This window comes from Martes martes (assembly GCF_963455335.1).
Source record: "Martes martes genome assembly, chromosome: 11".
Classification (NCBI taxonomy): Eukaryota; Metazoa; Chordata; class Mammalia; order Carnivora; family Mustelidae; genus Martes; species Martes martes.
In genome coordinates, this window is record NC_137899.1 from 67,879,361 (window position 1) to 67,897,058 (window position 17,698).

The 17,698-nt window shown below is 43.3% G+C and overlaps 1 protein-coding gene across 1 annotated transcript in view; it reads right to left on the reverse strand.

Moving 5' to 3' along the window:
- ELMO1 (engulfment and cell motility 1) overlaps window positions 1–17,698 on the reverse strand; it is a 524,906-nt gene that overhangs the window by 228,669 nt on the left and 278,539 nt on the right. Inside the window, exon 16 of the mRNA XM_080817991.1 lies at window positions 10,950–11,058. Coding sequence (XP_080674117.1) covers window positions 10,950–11,058 — 109 coding nt within the window. The remainder of the gene's footprint in view (window positions 1–10,949; window positions 11,059–17,698) is intronic.

Genomic DNA, 17,698 nt, shown 5'->3' on the forward strand with positions numbered 1-17,698 from the left:
CATCCTGAGAGCATGACCTGAGCTGAAATCAAGAGTCGGATGCTTAACCGGCTGAGCGATCCAGGCGCCCCATAAATCAGCAAGTGGTGTCCGATTGAAATTACAGTGCCCAGGGCCGGGAGACGCCACTAGCATCTACCTCCCAATCTACTCCAACCACCAGGAAAATCTCTCCATCCAAAGGCCCGGTGTGAAGGATGAAAGGCTGTACATGGTGTCCTAGAGTGTGTTGTCCTCTGTTGCTCTCCCAACCACTGGGAACTTCCCCAGGGGCAGGGGTTGGGGCGGGGGGCACATCTGTGGTAAGTTAAGTTAAAGACCAAAGCTGCGAACATGTTTCTGGGTTTTGTGCTTGTTTGTGTTTTGTTTTACTCATGTAAGTTTTGATATTCAAAACCTAACAGGATGCATTTTACCACTACTTCAGTGCAGTCTGGCATCCGGACTGTGGTTCTTTTCATTCCTCTCTCTCCATGGTCTACTTTATTTTACCCTCGATTTGAATCTTTCGGCATTCCGCTTCTACTTTCTAATTTAATGCTACCTTTCCAAATTAATGTTCTACTGCTATAGCATCCTAGGACCTTGAAGCTCATGGCCTGGCACATCACAATGCTACAATAAATGCTGGGGAGGCTGAGTAGAGTACCACTTTGGAAAAAGAGGTTGTGGGTCCAAACCCAGGGTGCAGAACTAGGGAAAGATGGTTTTACATTTTACACTTTTTGGAGTGAGACTACTCACTTTAATACTAGAATGATGTAGCAGATGAGAAGTGAAAGTACCATTCATGCAAACGGCCTCTTTCATCTACTGGGATCCTGTTCCTTTTATGTCTTTTTTTTTTTATAATGTTTTAACTTCTATAAGAAGTTGAATGTCCTGAAATCCATAGTTCCTCATGCATATAACCATGGATTTTAGGTCAGCCACACCCACAGTGCTATAGAAGAACAGAAGGCAAGGTGGGCACGAATTTCACCAGCACAAACCTGCGCTGGGTGCTGTCAGGTGGCAGCAAGCCCCTCTCAGACTTCCGGTAGTGAGTACTCTAAGCCAGGTTCCCAGCACTGCTCTGTGACGGTGCCTCACCTTGTAGCACCCGAAACCTTCCACCCCACAGCCCTCCTGGGAAGCCTCTTGCAGGCAGGGCTCTTGGCACCTTTTCCTCCAACAGATCACAGGCCAGAGCTGGATCCAATTTAAAACCATTTTATTTATTTCCTTATTTTTCTTCAGATGATATCTAATTTTTCCTGTCATAAAAAGTTTTCATATTTTAGTAATACATGTGAATGTGCATCTGTGTGTGCATGGGTGTGTCTGGGTGTAGAAAGAGAATGATAAAGCAAATATGGAAAATATTAACACGATAGGTAAACCTGGGTGAAAGATATATATGCATGTGTGCTTTGGACTTTCTTGCAAAAAAATGTTTTTAAAAAAGGGAATATATTCTTAGGTCCATTCACTTTTCACTGTTCTCCTTATCAGTCCTTCCTTACCAACTGCCCCTCCTTATTCTTCCAAATGAACCCCACAATCACTCTGCAGAATTTCCATCCCAGTTTCTGTTGGTAGTTTGGGATGATACATAGGTCAGTGTACTGATTTGGAGGAACTCCCATCTTTATTCCAATATTAATGTTTTCCTTCCAGGAACACAACATTCACTCTTTATTTAAAACTTGTGTATCTTCGTGAAGCCTGGCAGATTTCTTCACATTGGAAGCTGAGATGTTTTCCATTAGGGTTCATCTGAAGCTGTACATTTGTCTGGACACTAAAAAGAATCTTTTCTTCCATTTTATAATTAACTAAATACTGCTGACATGTGGAATGGCTAACAATTTTCTGTTACCCACTATGTAGCTACTCTTCTGAACTGTATGAATTCTAACAGCTTTTCTTTTGCTCCTTCAGGAATTTCTAGAGAGATAGTTTTATTGTCTATAATCTAAAATATTTTGTTTCTATCAGTGAACTATACCTCTATTTGTCGGTCTCTTTCGGATCAAGGAGAAATAATATTGGTGAATATTAGCATTCGACAGGACCCGACTTTTAGCTCCAGCGTTTAATGGGAAAATTGTTTCGCTATCACCATTTTAAATATAGTGTTGGCTGCTTTACAGAAGCTTTAAAAAATAATCTTAAGAATATGTCTATTCCATCATCATTAACAAATATTAAGTGCTATCAAATACTATTTTAGCCTTAACCGAAACTAGCATTTGGATTTACACGTCGAGCTTCCTCATGTGAGATATGCACTCATCTGTTTTCCATTACTGAGCCCCTCTTGCTTCCCTGGGACAAATCTTTGAGCCAAACTCAAGTTTACCACTAGTGAATATGAAGGCCCTTAAAACATGCACTTTGCAAACCTTCATAATCCATTTTAGTCATAATTTTTATTTGCCTTTGTTTTCACCACTGATTTATTTTTAAATTATCTCTATACTTTACAATAGACCACCTCAACTTCTAAGGAGACGGGATCAGGAATTAAAGAAAAAAAAAAGTATTCTACAACAGGAGGAAGTATAATAAAAGAGGCAGAGATAAAGTGCTACAGGAATTCTGAGAAGGATGTCCTCCTCAGCAGGAACTCAGAGGAGGAAGCAGAATGATCAGGTGATGTTTGAGATGAAGCCGGTGGGAAAGTATTTCTACGCGGTGGGAGGGAAGACAAGTGGGCATCTGTGTTTTTTCAACAGGTCTGTCTCTGTCTCTTCATCATGAGGTTGGGCAAACCTACCGGGCTCACCTCTCAATCGAACATCAGAGACAGGCTCATCTGTCAATCTGGAACCTCAAAGACAAAAGAAATGGATGCTGGTTGCTCCCAGCTACATGTCTTCTCAGAAACGAGGTAACAAGGAGCAAGTGCTAAAAAATGCCTGTGATAAATATGAATTGTTTTCATCCGGTTGTAAAGGAGATGTGCTTAAGATATTCTTTTAAATGGCTAAGTTTAATTTCTCTCAGCAATCATTTTCTATGGCAATAAGGATTACCTCGTGATTTTGGAAGGATCAACAAGTACTATCTTCTGAAACACCAGCCAATAACCACAGAACTTCAAATTCTTAAGTCACGGAGCTGACTTTGCTACAGGAATAGATACATCTCGAGGTCTCTAAATCTGTGTGAATTTTGGTTATTATCTCCTTCACAAATAGGGCATTTTACAGTTAACAAAACACTTTAACCTATATTTCTTCACCTAATTCTGAGATGAGAATGATCATGATGGTGGTGGTGGTGATGGGGAGGATGATGACGATATCCCCAGGTTACCAATGGGAGACTAAAGAGCAAGATGGTGAACCGTCTTGACAAAAGCCCTTACTTGTATCAGCTGTGCCAGTTACCAAGTGCTTCTGATTCTGAACACAAGAACTGTACATTAGGTCCTCCTGCCTTGTGATACTATTATGAATCCTGATAACAGTTCTATAATTATCATAAACACTACACTCAATGGACTTTTATACTCTCTCCTTTGACATTTTTCATTTGGGGCCAAAGTGGATACAACTTTCTCAATATAGGCTCAGACCACGAACACTTTTAAAATTAATTGATTAATTATTAAATAATTAATTAATTAAGTTTGTTTTTACGTTAAAGTTGAAGTATAATATGAAAATGGACATCAAAAACGAAGATTCAAGACTGAGACGAGATCTGACAGGCTTCAACTTTCCATGGAGCATGGGTATAAGCTGTTATTAAAGGCGGGGGTGGGGAGGGCCCTAAAGAGGCTTAACTGTTCAATCTACCTTTCTTGAGTTTTCTGTAGCCAGAATGTTCTAAGAGTGAAAGTGATGGATGGTACTTCTCCAAGTACGAAAACACCAATGTCCCAGAGTTAAGTGTCTATTCTAATTGCTGCTCTACTCCAAAGAGTTCTTTCAGATTGCTCATCTGTGTTATTTTTACTTGCTAAAGCAGAGGTGTCTGGGTGATGAATTATACAAGGTGCTTCACTCAGCACCACTGGTGTGTTATAATAAATATCGCCACTGAAAGACAAAGTAAGAAAATGCTGAGTATTTTCATAGCGTGTGATGTAGATTTTATTCTTGTTTTTTCAAAACAAGGAAGTGGCTCTTAAGTTTTAATCTAATTATATGTGGTCAAATAGGTGAAGATGGCAAAATTGTTTCAGGGAAATATGAAAACTTTAATCACAAATGTATGTCCATTCTGCCCTTCAAAATACACTTGAGAATAACCCACATACAAAAGCATAATTGAGGAAGTGAAAAATAGACATTGGCTAAGAGGAAAGTAAGGTAGTGGAGCCCTAGCATCTTAGTGATGAGAAATGAAATACATTATAATCAAAACTCAATTACCATTTTTCTGCAACCTCTGATATTGCTACATTAAAAAAAAATACTAATGCAGTCCCCAATTCCCAGTAAAGGCAAAATGACAGAGGGCTGTAATCGGACTTCAATTTTCTATAGTTTTCTGCTGCAGTAGGGAAATGCAGAAGAGAGTTTTCCAAGAAGAGGAAAAGAATTAAGGGCTGCAAGTAGCTATTTTACCCATCTGAACAGAACCTCAATTTTCTTTAGCTACCTATCATCCTGTGGTCATATACTCAAGGAAGGCTGGTTTGGGGCACCTGGGTGGCTCAGTTGGTGAAGGCTCTGCCTTCAGCTCAGGTCATGATCTTGGGGTCCCAGGTTGGAGCCCTGCATTGGGCTCCCTTCTCAGGGGGAGTCTGCTTCTCCCTTTCGCTCTGCTCCTCCCCCTGCTCATGTTCTCTCACTTGCTTGCTCTCTCTCTCAAATAAACAAATAACATCTTAAAAAAAAAAAAAAGGAATTTGATTTCATGCCCAGTCTAAGAAATAGCTAATGTTGGTCCTATTCCCCTTACCAAAGACTCAGTTAGGCATAGGCACAAGTCATGGTGTTTGGCAACGAGACATTAGAGAAAGTTTGCTGAATGTTGATGAAACATTTCTAGACATCTAAAAGAGACTCACTAGAATATACAGCTTCTTGTTCCTCTGGACCATGTGATGATGGCTGCCATATTGCTATCTGCCTGAGGACAAATTTTGTACATTAGGGATGGCAGAACCAAAAGGTAGAAAGAACATGGGTCCTTGATGATATTCCTGAACAGTTAAATTAATCAACTCTAGGACTTACTCAACTCTGCAGTTATGATATTCAATAAAGCTTCTTCCTACATAGGCCATTTTGAGTTGGGATTTCTATTACTTATAGCTGAAAGCTTCCTAACTGCTGTCCTGGCTGGGCTGGGGCTAGAGTGAGGTCAGCTTGTCCCTGGTCCTGGTCCCATACATTATCACACACACAAGTTCTTGTCATAACCAAAAGACATAATCTAATTCTAGAATTTTATGCCCAGGACTAGGGCATTTCTTATTAAAAATCCTCCTACTGGGGACGCCTGGGTGGCTCAGTCGGTTAAGCGTCTGCTTTCAGCTTAGGTCATGATCCCAGGGTCCTGGGATCGAGTCCCGCATCGGGCTCCTTCCTCAGCGGGGAGCCTGCTTCTCTCTCTGCCTGACTCTCCGCCTACTTGTGTTCTCTCTCTCTCTCTGACAAATAAATAAATAAAATCTTTAAAAAAAAAAAAATCCTCCTACTGGGCGCCTGGGTGGCTCAGTTGGTTGAACAACTACCTTTGGCTCAGGTCATGATCCCGGACTTCCAGGATCGAGTTCTGCATCGGGCTCCCAGCTCCTTGGGGAGTCTGCTTCTCTGTCTGACCTTCACCTCTCTCATGCTCTCTCTCTCTCATTCTCTCTCAAATAAATAAATAAAATCTTAAAAAAAATTTTTTTTTAAATCCTCCTACTGATCCCCATTGCTTATAAAGTCCAAACTCCTCCGTGTGGCAAATCTGTATGATTTAACTCTTGCTTTTTCTGTCAGCATCTCTTCCATTTGTTTGCTCCCTTGAGCCATCTGCTTTAGCCACATGGAACCAGAATTCTCTGAACCTCTAAGTCTTTTCATTTAGACCTCACTGCCTGGAAATTTTAACAGCGGCTACCCACCATACACCTATCTGTGCTTACCTGGTTATTCTTTCCATCTCTTGAGTATCTCCTCTTCTGTGTCACACCTCCCAAGACTCTCCTTTCTTTAGTCTGTCCAACTTCCCATGAGCAGAAAGAACCAACCACTGCCTTTTAGTGACACTAATGTAACTTAAACATAATGTTCCAAATGACAATGCATTTTCTCATTATTTGTTTATGTGAAGGACTCTCCAGTCAGTATGTAGGTTGCTTGAGGACAGAGTGTGTGTTCTAAGTCCACATCACCATAGATTAGATCCTGACTCATAGAGAACAGCCCTGTAGATACTGAGTGAACGGGAGACAAAAAGAAATATCCTAGCTCCACTTGATACCGGAAGATAACTGCCTGAGGGGCTACACAACCAAAAGATAAGTAATTAACCTATTATGTCAGAAATCAAGTTTTCCTTTTATCCTTCAACAACTTATTATGGATTTAGGGACAGGGCTGAAATAACACAAACAACGGTCACCACTTTTTAGCCCTAGTTAAGAGCCAGGGATCGGCCTAAGGACTTCACACTATAGCAAGTATCTTTGCATTTGTCTGTGATACGCCTCCCTTCTTCTGCCAGCATACCACCTCCTACCTCCCAACACCCTGACCCACCACACACACTTCCAAATACACCTCTTCTTCTGAAGTCTCGCTCTTCATTCCACTTCAATTCTATTTTTCTAACTGGGGTTTCCAACTGCACTACCCATGCCCCAAGGATCTATGACCACTCCCAGGTCCATAAGGATTCTTCTTTGTGATCTTTAAAATTGAAACTAAGGGAAAACAAGCGCCTTGCTCTCAAAAGTGCCTCATGGACAAAGCAGATTACAAGGAATAATTTTAGTCAGAATGGAAAGAGTGAAGAGATGAGCGTCATTGTTCCAGATCGTGGTTCCAGCTGTTACTTAAGTCAGAACGTTCTCCTGCCATCACTAAAGCTGCGGTCCACTTGTGGAAAGCAAGATGCTATCACTTGCAAAGATACCATCTATCCTGCAACAGAAGCAGCACCCATTATCTCACTGAATCCTCCCGACAACTATGTGCAGCAGGGATTATCTTTATTTTAGAGATAAGGAACCAGAAGCTCAGAACAGACCGGAAACATGCCCAAGGCATCCAATTAGGTAGTTGATCTGTGATTCAAAGATGGGTCATTCCGGTGCCAACATGCAACCACCCCACTTTCTGCTTCTTTCTACACTACTTCTTTGGGCTTCTTGAACAATGATTCGAGCTCAGTGACCCCAGACAACACCCAGTAAGTGTAAGTCTTCTCTTCATTAATAAACATAGATGTTATTGATCTTGATTAACTCCCAGGGGTGTAACAGGTTTCAATTAAATAACCTTGATAAAGCGCTCTAAGCATATAAATTATCAGATGCTGTTTTTTATGCCATGCTATGAAACATTCGCCTCTTGCAGTGTTAATAATTGGGAAGCAGAAATTGAGTTCTTTTTAAGAAGTAGTCTTAAAAACACTGTGCATAAATATTTGGTATCAGTAATTTAATTGGATGTTAATATGCTTGCTTCGGACACCAAAAGATAACCGGTATTTCAGAAGTGGGTTTCCTCAAAAGACTATAAGTTAAAGCAAAAGACAAAGCATTTGTAGAAAATTGAATCTTTCTACTTTTGTATATGTCCTTTTTCTCTGTTAGATTTTTAATTGGTATTTCTTTGATCTCCACACTTGCTTATAGACCTAGCACAACCGTGATCTCAGGGGTCATTTATTGACACGAATCTTAGAAGAACCATGAACTTAGAAGCAGAAAAACAGACACAGTTAAACCAAAGGAAGATGGATTTGTATGTGAAACCAATTTTCCTCAGAAGAAAAACAGATACTTCCCTCAACATCAGGGTGCACTCAGATTTGTTTTCCATATTAGTAACTTATTTAATATGGCAGTGGGCAAAAGGCAATCTATTAAAAAGCAATTTTCCTCTTACCGCAGGGTGTTTTATCATTCGATGTCTAGCACTCAATCAGAATGTAGCAATCCTTTAATATTTTATGAGCAGAGAACAACTCATTTGGGCATGTAGACTCTAGAAATGTGGAGTCCTCTGTAATCCTTGCAAAATGTCCAGAATGACCTTTGCAGTGCAAGCAACAGGCCAACTTGAAAACTCAAACTATCAAAACACTGGAAAAATTATGCCTCAGAATAGATAATGGGCATTTAAAATAAATATACAATCACTTATAACTAATAGTAGAAGATATTATTCCCAAATCATTCTTACACTTTCTCAAGTGCAAGCTTATTGGGGACAGGGACCATATCTGATTGACCTTTGTATCTGCCATGCCCATCATAATCTCTGGCACACTGTAAGTAATCAATAGATTTTTATTAAACAGATGAATACATACATCTGTCATCTTGGACAAAGGGAGCTTGCCATGAGTATGCCAGGCCCTAAGTGACCAAGGCCAACCTCACTGCAGAGATGGGCCTCACCAGGTACTAAATGATTTGTAGCAGAAGGCTGGAACATTCTCTGCAGCAGAAGGTGAGATATGGAATAATATACAGTGCAAGCACAGCATATGGGGTACCCCCAGAGATCCCCAAAGTATTTCCACTCTTCATCTCAGCCCCTAGGAATGAGGTTCTGTCCTGTTCCTGGTTTCATACCAGGTTCTCAACAGTCTGGAAGGGTTGCTCTGCACCTGCCAGGGGTCAGTCCCTATTCTGCACCCACCCTCCCTCCTGCAAAGCACAGAGCTGTCATTCACCTGAGCAGCACTGTCTGTTCAGACTCCTGTCACGACAGTCCCCCCATCCCCCTGCCCACCAAATAGGGTGGATGAGAGTCTGAATCAGATCCACATTTGTCCTGCCCACACACAGCCTAGAACTTGGCCCTCTTTTCTGAGTTAGTCTCCCTAGGCTGAATATGATCAGTTCCCTGGGTCCTTATCTGTGACCAAGCCAAAGTGAACACAGGTCCTCAAATCATCACCCCAAATACTACCAATCTACCTCTGGGGGAAATGTGGAGGTGTAGGAGCACGGCGAAGTCTGTGAGTACATTACCTAAGGACATGAAGGTCCTACGTGGCAGAGACAGAACCCAGCTGCCCTTTAGTCCCAGCATCCTCCCTCGGCTCCTCCACCTCTGTTCTGTGTTAACCTGTAGCATGCTAGATACATGTCGACTGGGCAAAGGAAAAGAGCAGAGGCTGGGTATAATGGTGAAGCATGAAAGAATCCCCCTCCTGCTGCCATTAAGATGAAAACTGATAGCCCAAAGCAGGCCACAAGGAAGGGGACAATGGGGGGGGGGCGGGAAACAACAAAAAACAAACAAACAAACAAAAAAAAACAAAGACAGGACAAGCCCCAGCCAGGTAGAGCATGACCGCTGTCCAGCTTCTGAAAACCTTAGGTGCTCTTGTAACACTTCTCAGCAAGTGACTTCCTGTAGCCCACCCCTCCCCCCCATAAAATCAACCCAAACACAAAACAGTCACAGTAATCAGACTGAGGAATTTGGTAGGATCTGCCTGATTCAAGACTTTAATCCTTCAACCGAGTAAACAGTAAGCTCGGCGGCAGGCATAAATCTCAACAAGTTAGTCCGATGGAGAGCAGGAGGGGGGCAGGGTCAAGGATCCAGGTAAATGGAGATGTTAACCTCGGTGATCCCTGAACCAGAGCAGACTGACACAGACCTCTCTTAGACCAGGCTCCTACTCTTTCCATGCCAAGATGCCCTAATTTGGGATCCCAAGTAATGAACTTCCGTGGCAGTTCCATGTAGGCTTATCTTCTCCCCATCCACCCACCCTGGAGGAGGGTAACGGTTGGCTGTGCTTGGACAAACAGACTCAAATTCTTAGCATTTCCTTATTGCGTTCTCCATGTCCTTGTTTACCTGAGTAGCACCTGGAGTCAGTTCTTACGATGTAGGTGAAGCACGACTTCCTTTCCAATAATCATCGGATTCCTTTCCATTTATCATTTCAGACCATTATTTTAAGCTCTCAAGCAGGTAACTGAATATCTACGCCTTCACCACATTACCATACACCCAACATCCCTCACCCGTCTTTCTCTGGCGCCCACGTGATTAAGCCTACAAGGGAAGATGTGTACATGCATCAGCTTTGGAAATGTTGGAGGGGAGGGAAGTCAACCACTTTAAGGAGGCTTGGTGCTGACAATGACTGCAGGCCAGGTTAAATCCGATGCATCCTAACAGGTTCAACCCAAATTATCCAATGAACAAAAGGCAGGAATATCATTATGCCCTCTTTTTTCCAGGGGTCCCCTCCTAAATTTTGTAATAAAAGTAAGAAACAAAAGTAAGAAAAGTAAGCTTATCTCTGACCACATTTGTCATGATCCGCTACCCATTTTCTTCTATAATTCCTTCTTGCTTAGAGAAAGCATTCTAAACAAGTGAGATCCTGGGAGCAAGAGGATCTTATTAAGGTATTCAATTTCTCTTTATAGAGAAAAATGGTTTCAAAAGAAAGAAGAGAAGATGATCCACTGATAGGTTAAAAAACTGGAATTTTTAAAAAGCAGCCATAGATCTCTTTCCTTAACAGATTACTAAGCACAGGGCTGTTTTAACATATTCTCATGTTTATAATATCAGAAATTTAGTCATATTACCTGCCAATTTCCCCATTCTTGTAGATTTTAAGAACGGTTATTCCCAGAACAGATATGCAGAAATACACACACGGAAACCTGAGCCAAAGAATGCTGGGTCCACAGGGATGCCCAGGCATAGCTCGCCAGCCCCTCGGGAATTCTTCATGTAGGTCCAGGCACAGCCCCGGAAGTGGGGTGCCTGCCAAGCATTAGGCCCATGTGGGAACCAGGTGTTACTTACGCAGCTCGCCCACTTTCAGGATCTCACACAGCATCTTGGTCAGCTCTATACTACTGCGGCCAAACGGACACTCGTGCTTGTCTTCCCGGCTACTGTTCTCAAGCACGATCTGCAAGAGGAGAGGGAACGAACAGGTCAGAAAGGGAAATCAGTTTGTGGAACATGTCAAAAATGTTGACTCCGTGGTAACAGAGAAACAGAGCCACTTCAGATTACCAGACTAAGGCTTGGGGCCAAAACAAAATTGTACTCCACTCCTATTCTCAGTTTACAGCGCCTAAAACTCTCACGTTTTCCAAATCTCCTAAAACTTTCCACCCTCTAAGAGGATATTTTGCTCATTGGTTTACACTTACACAGGAGTGCCTATGGATGGAGAGTTTTTCAAAACAGGACAATAAAGACCATTTACTGAAGTGGTGAGACTGCTCTCTTTCCCCCAGTCACAATTCCCCTTTCCTGGGGGGTAGCAGCTCTTCTGCGCCCTCAACTCCCACATTTTTTGTCACTTATCTCCCACAGAGTTTCTATGTTCTTACAAGATCTCACCCCTGGCATTAGTTTGAAACTTTTGTTTGTCTGAAAAAGAGAGAGAGAGAGAAAGACAGAGTGAGTGAGTGGGGGTGTGAGGGGCAGAGGGAGGAAGGATCTTAAGCAGGCTCCACGCCCAGCTCAGAGCCCAACACAGGGCTCAATATCACCACCCTGAGATCATGATCTGAGCCAAAATCAAGAGTCGGACATTTAGGTGACTGAGCCACCCAGGGGCCCCAACCCCCCATATTAACTAACTGGAGCATGCCTAAGGGACATGTGACACAAAGAGAACCAATCAGAGTGCCTCCCTGAGACTTATCCTACAAAAAAGGAAAATAAAATGGCCCACTGTGTTGATAGTACCCAAGAGGTATGAGTGCAGGAGCTATCTGAATGCGAGCTTGCAATAAAAACAAAACGAAACAAAAAAAAAGTTAAAGAAAAGCAAGCCCACATGCAAAGAAAAGCAGAGAGGAGAGGCAGTGGGAGCCCTGGCAGCATTTGAGTGGCTGGTCCCACTTGTTCCTAGAGCAAAGCTCCTTCTCTGTCCTTAGAGTTTACATGCTCAACCCTTCCCCCCAAAACTGTTCGGCTGGTCCAATAACTTCTCCTCTACCCTTAAGATAGTTTAAGATTTTCCCACCACAATTAAGGGAGCCATTGTACACATGGTTTAAACAAACGTAAAACAATAAAACTCTGTTTTTAAAGACACTAAACTTCAAAATCAGATGGCGACAAAAGGAAAAACCAGCTTCCACTGAGGAAGACAGATGAAACCATAGATAATTACAGTTATCACAAGTCCTATGAAAAAGAAATTTAACTCATTGAGGTGCTAAAGGGCAAGGGGGAAGGCCTGGGGAGGAGAGTTTTGATAACCAAGTGACTGCTGGAAATCGAGGATGCAAAAGAGAGTGCCATGTCAAGGTCCAGGAGGAAGAAGGTTCCAGGTGTAGGGATCAAGGACAGTGTCCCTGAGCTGAGTAGGACATGTGAGGGACAGGCCAGCACACTGCCCAGGCTATAACGCAAAGGAAGAGCCTGGGGTGGTGCATGGCAGCACTTGGGGTTCCAAGAGCCTGAAGGGGAGAGCAGAGGTGAGCCAGAGCCCTTGCCCCAGGACTGCGTGGGTTATCATTCTAAGACCTTGAGACGCTAACCATGAGGTTTAGGCAACAAGTGACACAAGTGACACAGCCTGATTTGTTTTGAAAAGATCTATGAGTACAGAGAACAGAGAGCACGGAGGAAGAAAGAAAGGAGGGTCCGGGCAGCATCCATCCCTGGCAGAGATGAGGGCGGCTCAGAGCGGGCCTGCCTGGGGCACCTAACGTGTGGTCACAGAAAGGTAAGACATAGAGGCAGACAAGGAATGATGAGGACAAGGAGGGGAAGGCTTTTAGAAAAGTGAGAGAAAAGAAAGAATACTTGGTTGGAGAGAAGAAAAGGGGGAAGAAGGAAAACCACAGGGAAGTATCATCTTACTGACATGGACAGGGTACCACACAGCACGGTGGCGTGAGGGAGCTGAGTGTCATCTGCACTGTTTAAAACCAAAGGAGGAAGATTCTAACAAAAATGTGCTCCAGGGGCGCCTGGGTGGCTCAGAGGGTTAAAACCTCTGCCTTCGGCTCAGGTCATGATCCCAGGGTCCTGGGATCGAGCCCCGCATCGGGCTCTCTGCTCCGCGGGGAGCCTGCTTCCTCCTCTCTCTCTGCCTGTCTCTCTGTCTACTTGTGATCTCTGTCAAATAAGTAAAAAAAATAAAAATAAAAATAAAAATAAAAATGTGCTCCAACCATTTTCTGCACAAACAGCATAACACACGTATATACATATGTTACTATATGCACTCACAGTACCCCAGGAGCACATCAACTGTTTGGGGCTATTTCTGCCAGCACTGCATTAACACTGAGGCACAATCACAACACAGTTTGCTCATTCAATCTCCTCTTCCACTTCTGCCATGAGTTTTCACAGCCGTCCCCGTTACCACTTTACCCCCTCATCATGGTCTAAGAAGTTGATGAACCATCCCATTTTGTAAGACTTTTCAACCATGTGGAACATATGCTCACATCAATAATTATGTCTTGAATATCATCAGGAACATAACCTTATTGTCCTTGGGATTTACGATAAAAAAATTCTTCCTTGCGGTCTTTTTATGGAACACATGTTATGAGTGGACTGTTTTTTCCCCTGAGAAAGCTGAATGTAAACTCCAACTAAATCCCTTCTCCAGCTGAGCAAGGAAGGACCAGTGCTAGAGGCTTTGAAAGGCTTGTTTTCTCTTCACCGTCTCTTCTGGGCAAGCTGCCTGAGCATGAAGACTCATGAGGTTGAGCCTGAATCACCCTTTTCCTTCTAGGGGATTTCTTCCTAGTTCTAACCAGGAATTCCAGTTCAGGAAAGCAGGAGGGGAAAACAACTCCATTCCCATCAATCAGGGAATCTTTCTCTTTTAAAAATGTTGTATCTGGAACAGCTACCCATATATCAAGGTGCAAATCCAAATCTTATGGCGGGGGAATGAATGGAAACAACGGAGCAAGAAGAAGACTGAACAAAAAGAGAAGACAGAAGACAGGTCGCTTTCCACCAGCTCCCAGCTCCCACTGAGGACATTCCCCTGCATTTCACATTAACATTCTATTAACATTTCATGAGCACATCAATATTTAATGAGGATGGGATCTGCATACACCGTAGATAGAATTACTGCAGCCAATAAACGTTCTGGAAACATTTCCAAGGCACTGTTTATTAGCAGGCACTAAATTAAGGAGTAATTTAAGTAATCAATATGTAAATCAGCTCTGAGAAGCCCTTCTCTTTACTCTTTAATGTACCATCCATCTTACCATATTTACCCTCCTGAAGAAAAACAAACCCTCCTTCTTGAGCGGTGTCTTTAAACAAGGCGGACACAAGTCTTTAAAGTTACCTGTGTGGATTTTAAGGTCTACATTCCTGCAAAAAAGACTATGATTATGAACCTTACTAATAAGGTATTACTAGAGTGAGAGAGAATTCTTAAACGAGATGGTAGCTTTTTTGCTTTAAAATTAACATGCTGATCTATCTACAGCCAATTTCAACATTCTGGTATTAACCATGTTCACGGGCGGCATTTTGAAAAGTTCCACGTGAAAATATCAAGGCATATTTTCCCATCTTCATTTTTTCCTCACTCTTTAGTTTTAAGAGCAAACATACTTGAACAGAAACCATTGATGGATGAAGCACAAAAACCTGCTATTATCACTCATCTTAGAATACACCATACCCCAGAAGAAGTTGCAACCAGCTGCATGTCTTATGAAATAAAACACTGGATACTGGTGCCATATTAAGTACAAAACGTGTTTTAGATACTTTCTGGTTTGCAGGGTGTATTTACATAACTTCTATCAACTGATCCCCAACAAAGTCCAAATGATTGATAAGTCAGGCATTACTATTATTCTCTTTAAAATGTGGGCACAAGAGGAAGAGTAGACTTACTTGTATCATATATAGACCTAGCCTAGGTCAGTCATGGAATTTCGTTGTTATATCTTCAATTTCCAAATCTCTTCCTGTGAAGATGCCCTTCCCGTACCATATTGTCATAAAATTCAATGGATTTCATGACTAAAGAAGCTAAGGAACTTTGATCAATTTCTTCTGTCTCATTGAAGTGGGTCTATAAATCCCAGCTCCTCCTAGACAAAAGTACAAGGTTCTCTCTTATCTCATTCATCCCGTGTAGATCAGTAACAATTGTTCAAGGTGAGTGACCCAGCGCTGCATGGAGTAGCCCACAGGGTGTCCCTCCCTAAATTCTGAGTACCCCTCGGAGTGCTCTGCATTTCTTCTTCTCCACTGGTTCAGATGACAAACCTATTTGGCTTGGATGTTGACGGGCTAACTACAAGGCCAGCTACATGCTGGCACTCAACCCTTCTCTGATTCCTGGGGCCACCCTTGCCTCAGCCTCAGCATCACATGGCTGACTTCTTCAGCTGCTTGTCCCCAACACGTGTTCCTCCGAATTCTGTTGAGCTCTCCTCTTCCAGGGCGAGCCCAATCCATTCGGCCAGCCCTGGGCTGAGAGCCTCGAGAGCCTCTTCCACTGCCTCTCACCCAGGAAGCCTTCCTTCACATGCTGCTTTGACTCTCAGAGTCAGATCAAGCCTAGAGGTCTCCTCACAGGCCACCGAAGACATGTGTGAACTTCTACTGTATTCTCTCCAAAGAGAAGGAATCGTCTGTCTTGCTCCAATTCTGACACATAGCTGCTAGGACAAGCATCGAACTGAGAGTGCCTGGGCAAAACTAGTTTCACGTGCCCAAAGCACTCCTCTTTGTGAGCTACACAGAAGTTTCAGAGAGCTCACTTCCTAGGACCGTGGTGCAAATTCAATAGAACACAAAGGCAAAGCGCCTAAACCACCAGACTTGACCTACTTGGGGTTTATGATCTCTTCACCACCCTCCCTCTTCCTATTCCTGTATGACCCCATGGCTGACATCCACACAAGGCTTTCACCAGCAACTAAACCAAAATCATGACTGCGGTGACACTGGCCTTCTGGGGGCCATCGGTAAGTAAGCCAGAGGCTCTCACGTCGTTTCAGCAGGAGAACCACATAAATAAAGAAGTGTCCTCACTTGCCTACACCAAAACTGCAGATAGGAAGCTCCTGTGCTCGTGTTTAAGTGGGAGTCTTCCCGGGAATACACGTTGGTCCAAGTGCAGGAATGAGCACGGAGCCTGAAGAACCAGTCACGGTCCACCGATGTGGGCAACAAGTCCCAATACGAAACCATTACGGCCACCACGGGACACTTGTCCTCAGAGTCCTGTAAACCTCACAGGTCTGTTAAAACCTGTCTCCTGACCCACCAGAGGAAACGCCAATCTTCTCCTACAGTAAACCAACAAATAAACAAACAAACAAACAGAATCTTCCATGAGGTTCCCTCTGCAACACAGAAATAACTTGTGTTAGTACCAGGATCCCGAACACCCCAAAAGGAAGCGTTAACCCTTAGATCACATCGCCAAGACCAAGACCTCTCCTGAGGTCAAAGTGTAAGCCCAGCTTGGGGTCCTTTCCCAGCAACTTGGGGGCCACGAGGAAACACTCCTCCTCTGTTCCCCCTTGGTACTAATGGGACCAAGTACTAATGGTGATTGGTCCCAGAAAGCCGGGGAGAAGCACTAGAAAGTACACTGAGTGGCCTCAAGGGACTTGCGCAAGAGCTTAATTGTGATCATGAATTTTGAGCAAGTCCATAAAATCAAACAAACACGCCAAAGCCTAATAAGATGATTTCAAATGGGCAGAGAACAAGGAACATTACAATCCTAGAAACAATGCCAAGCAGGAAAACGAACCAGAGCAATCAGAATCCCAGCTGCTCAGCCACCTGATCCACTGCCGCCATTCTACAGCTAAGGGACGCGAGGCCCCAGAGTGAGGGGACCTAAAGGAGACAGCTTTAAAGGTGCAGAAGAGAGGGCAGAGAAACACAAACAACAGCTGCCATTCACCGAGAGCACTGACTTCCCAGGCCTCGTTCCAAGCACTTTCACGGATTGTCTCATTTAAGGGACACGCCCTACTGCGTGACAGAAATACTGTACCATCCCACTTGACAGATGGACAAACTGAGGCAAATTTGCCCGAGGTCACATAGCACGGAAAGAAACCCCACAGAGGAACTTCGGTGACCTGACACGAGAGCACGCAGTCCTGCTTACCGATTCCCACGGCGACACACTCTACCTGTTCCTACTGAGAAGGGGGACGGTGAAACAGTAGCAAAGTTTTGATCAGGGGAGTCCTCACCACGGTAACAGAAGAGCAGACAGCACTGCGGCTCCGGACAGAAATGATTTTCCTGGATCACCTTCTAACAGAGGTGGTGACTTGATGCACATTCCTTAACCATAATCTCAGTTTTCTCCTATAAAATGGGGACAGGAACACGTAGCCACGAGGGGTGTACAGATGAATGAAAAAAAAGTGGAGGTAAAGACCTCTCAGTGACTTAGACTTCTTCGGTGATGGAGATGATCGATCCGCTATTGCTATAAATAATTACATGAGCTCGTGCCAGGGTATTATTCTTTGCTTTACTGAAATATTCTTATAATCCTAGGGCAAAGATGTTGAAGAAAAAAAAAACACAACAGAAAACAAAACAAAACTGTT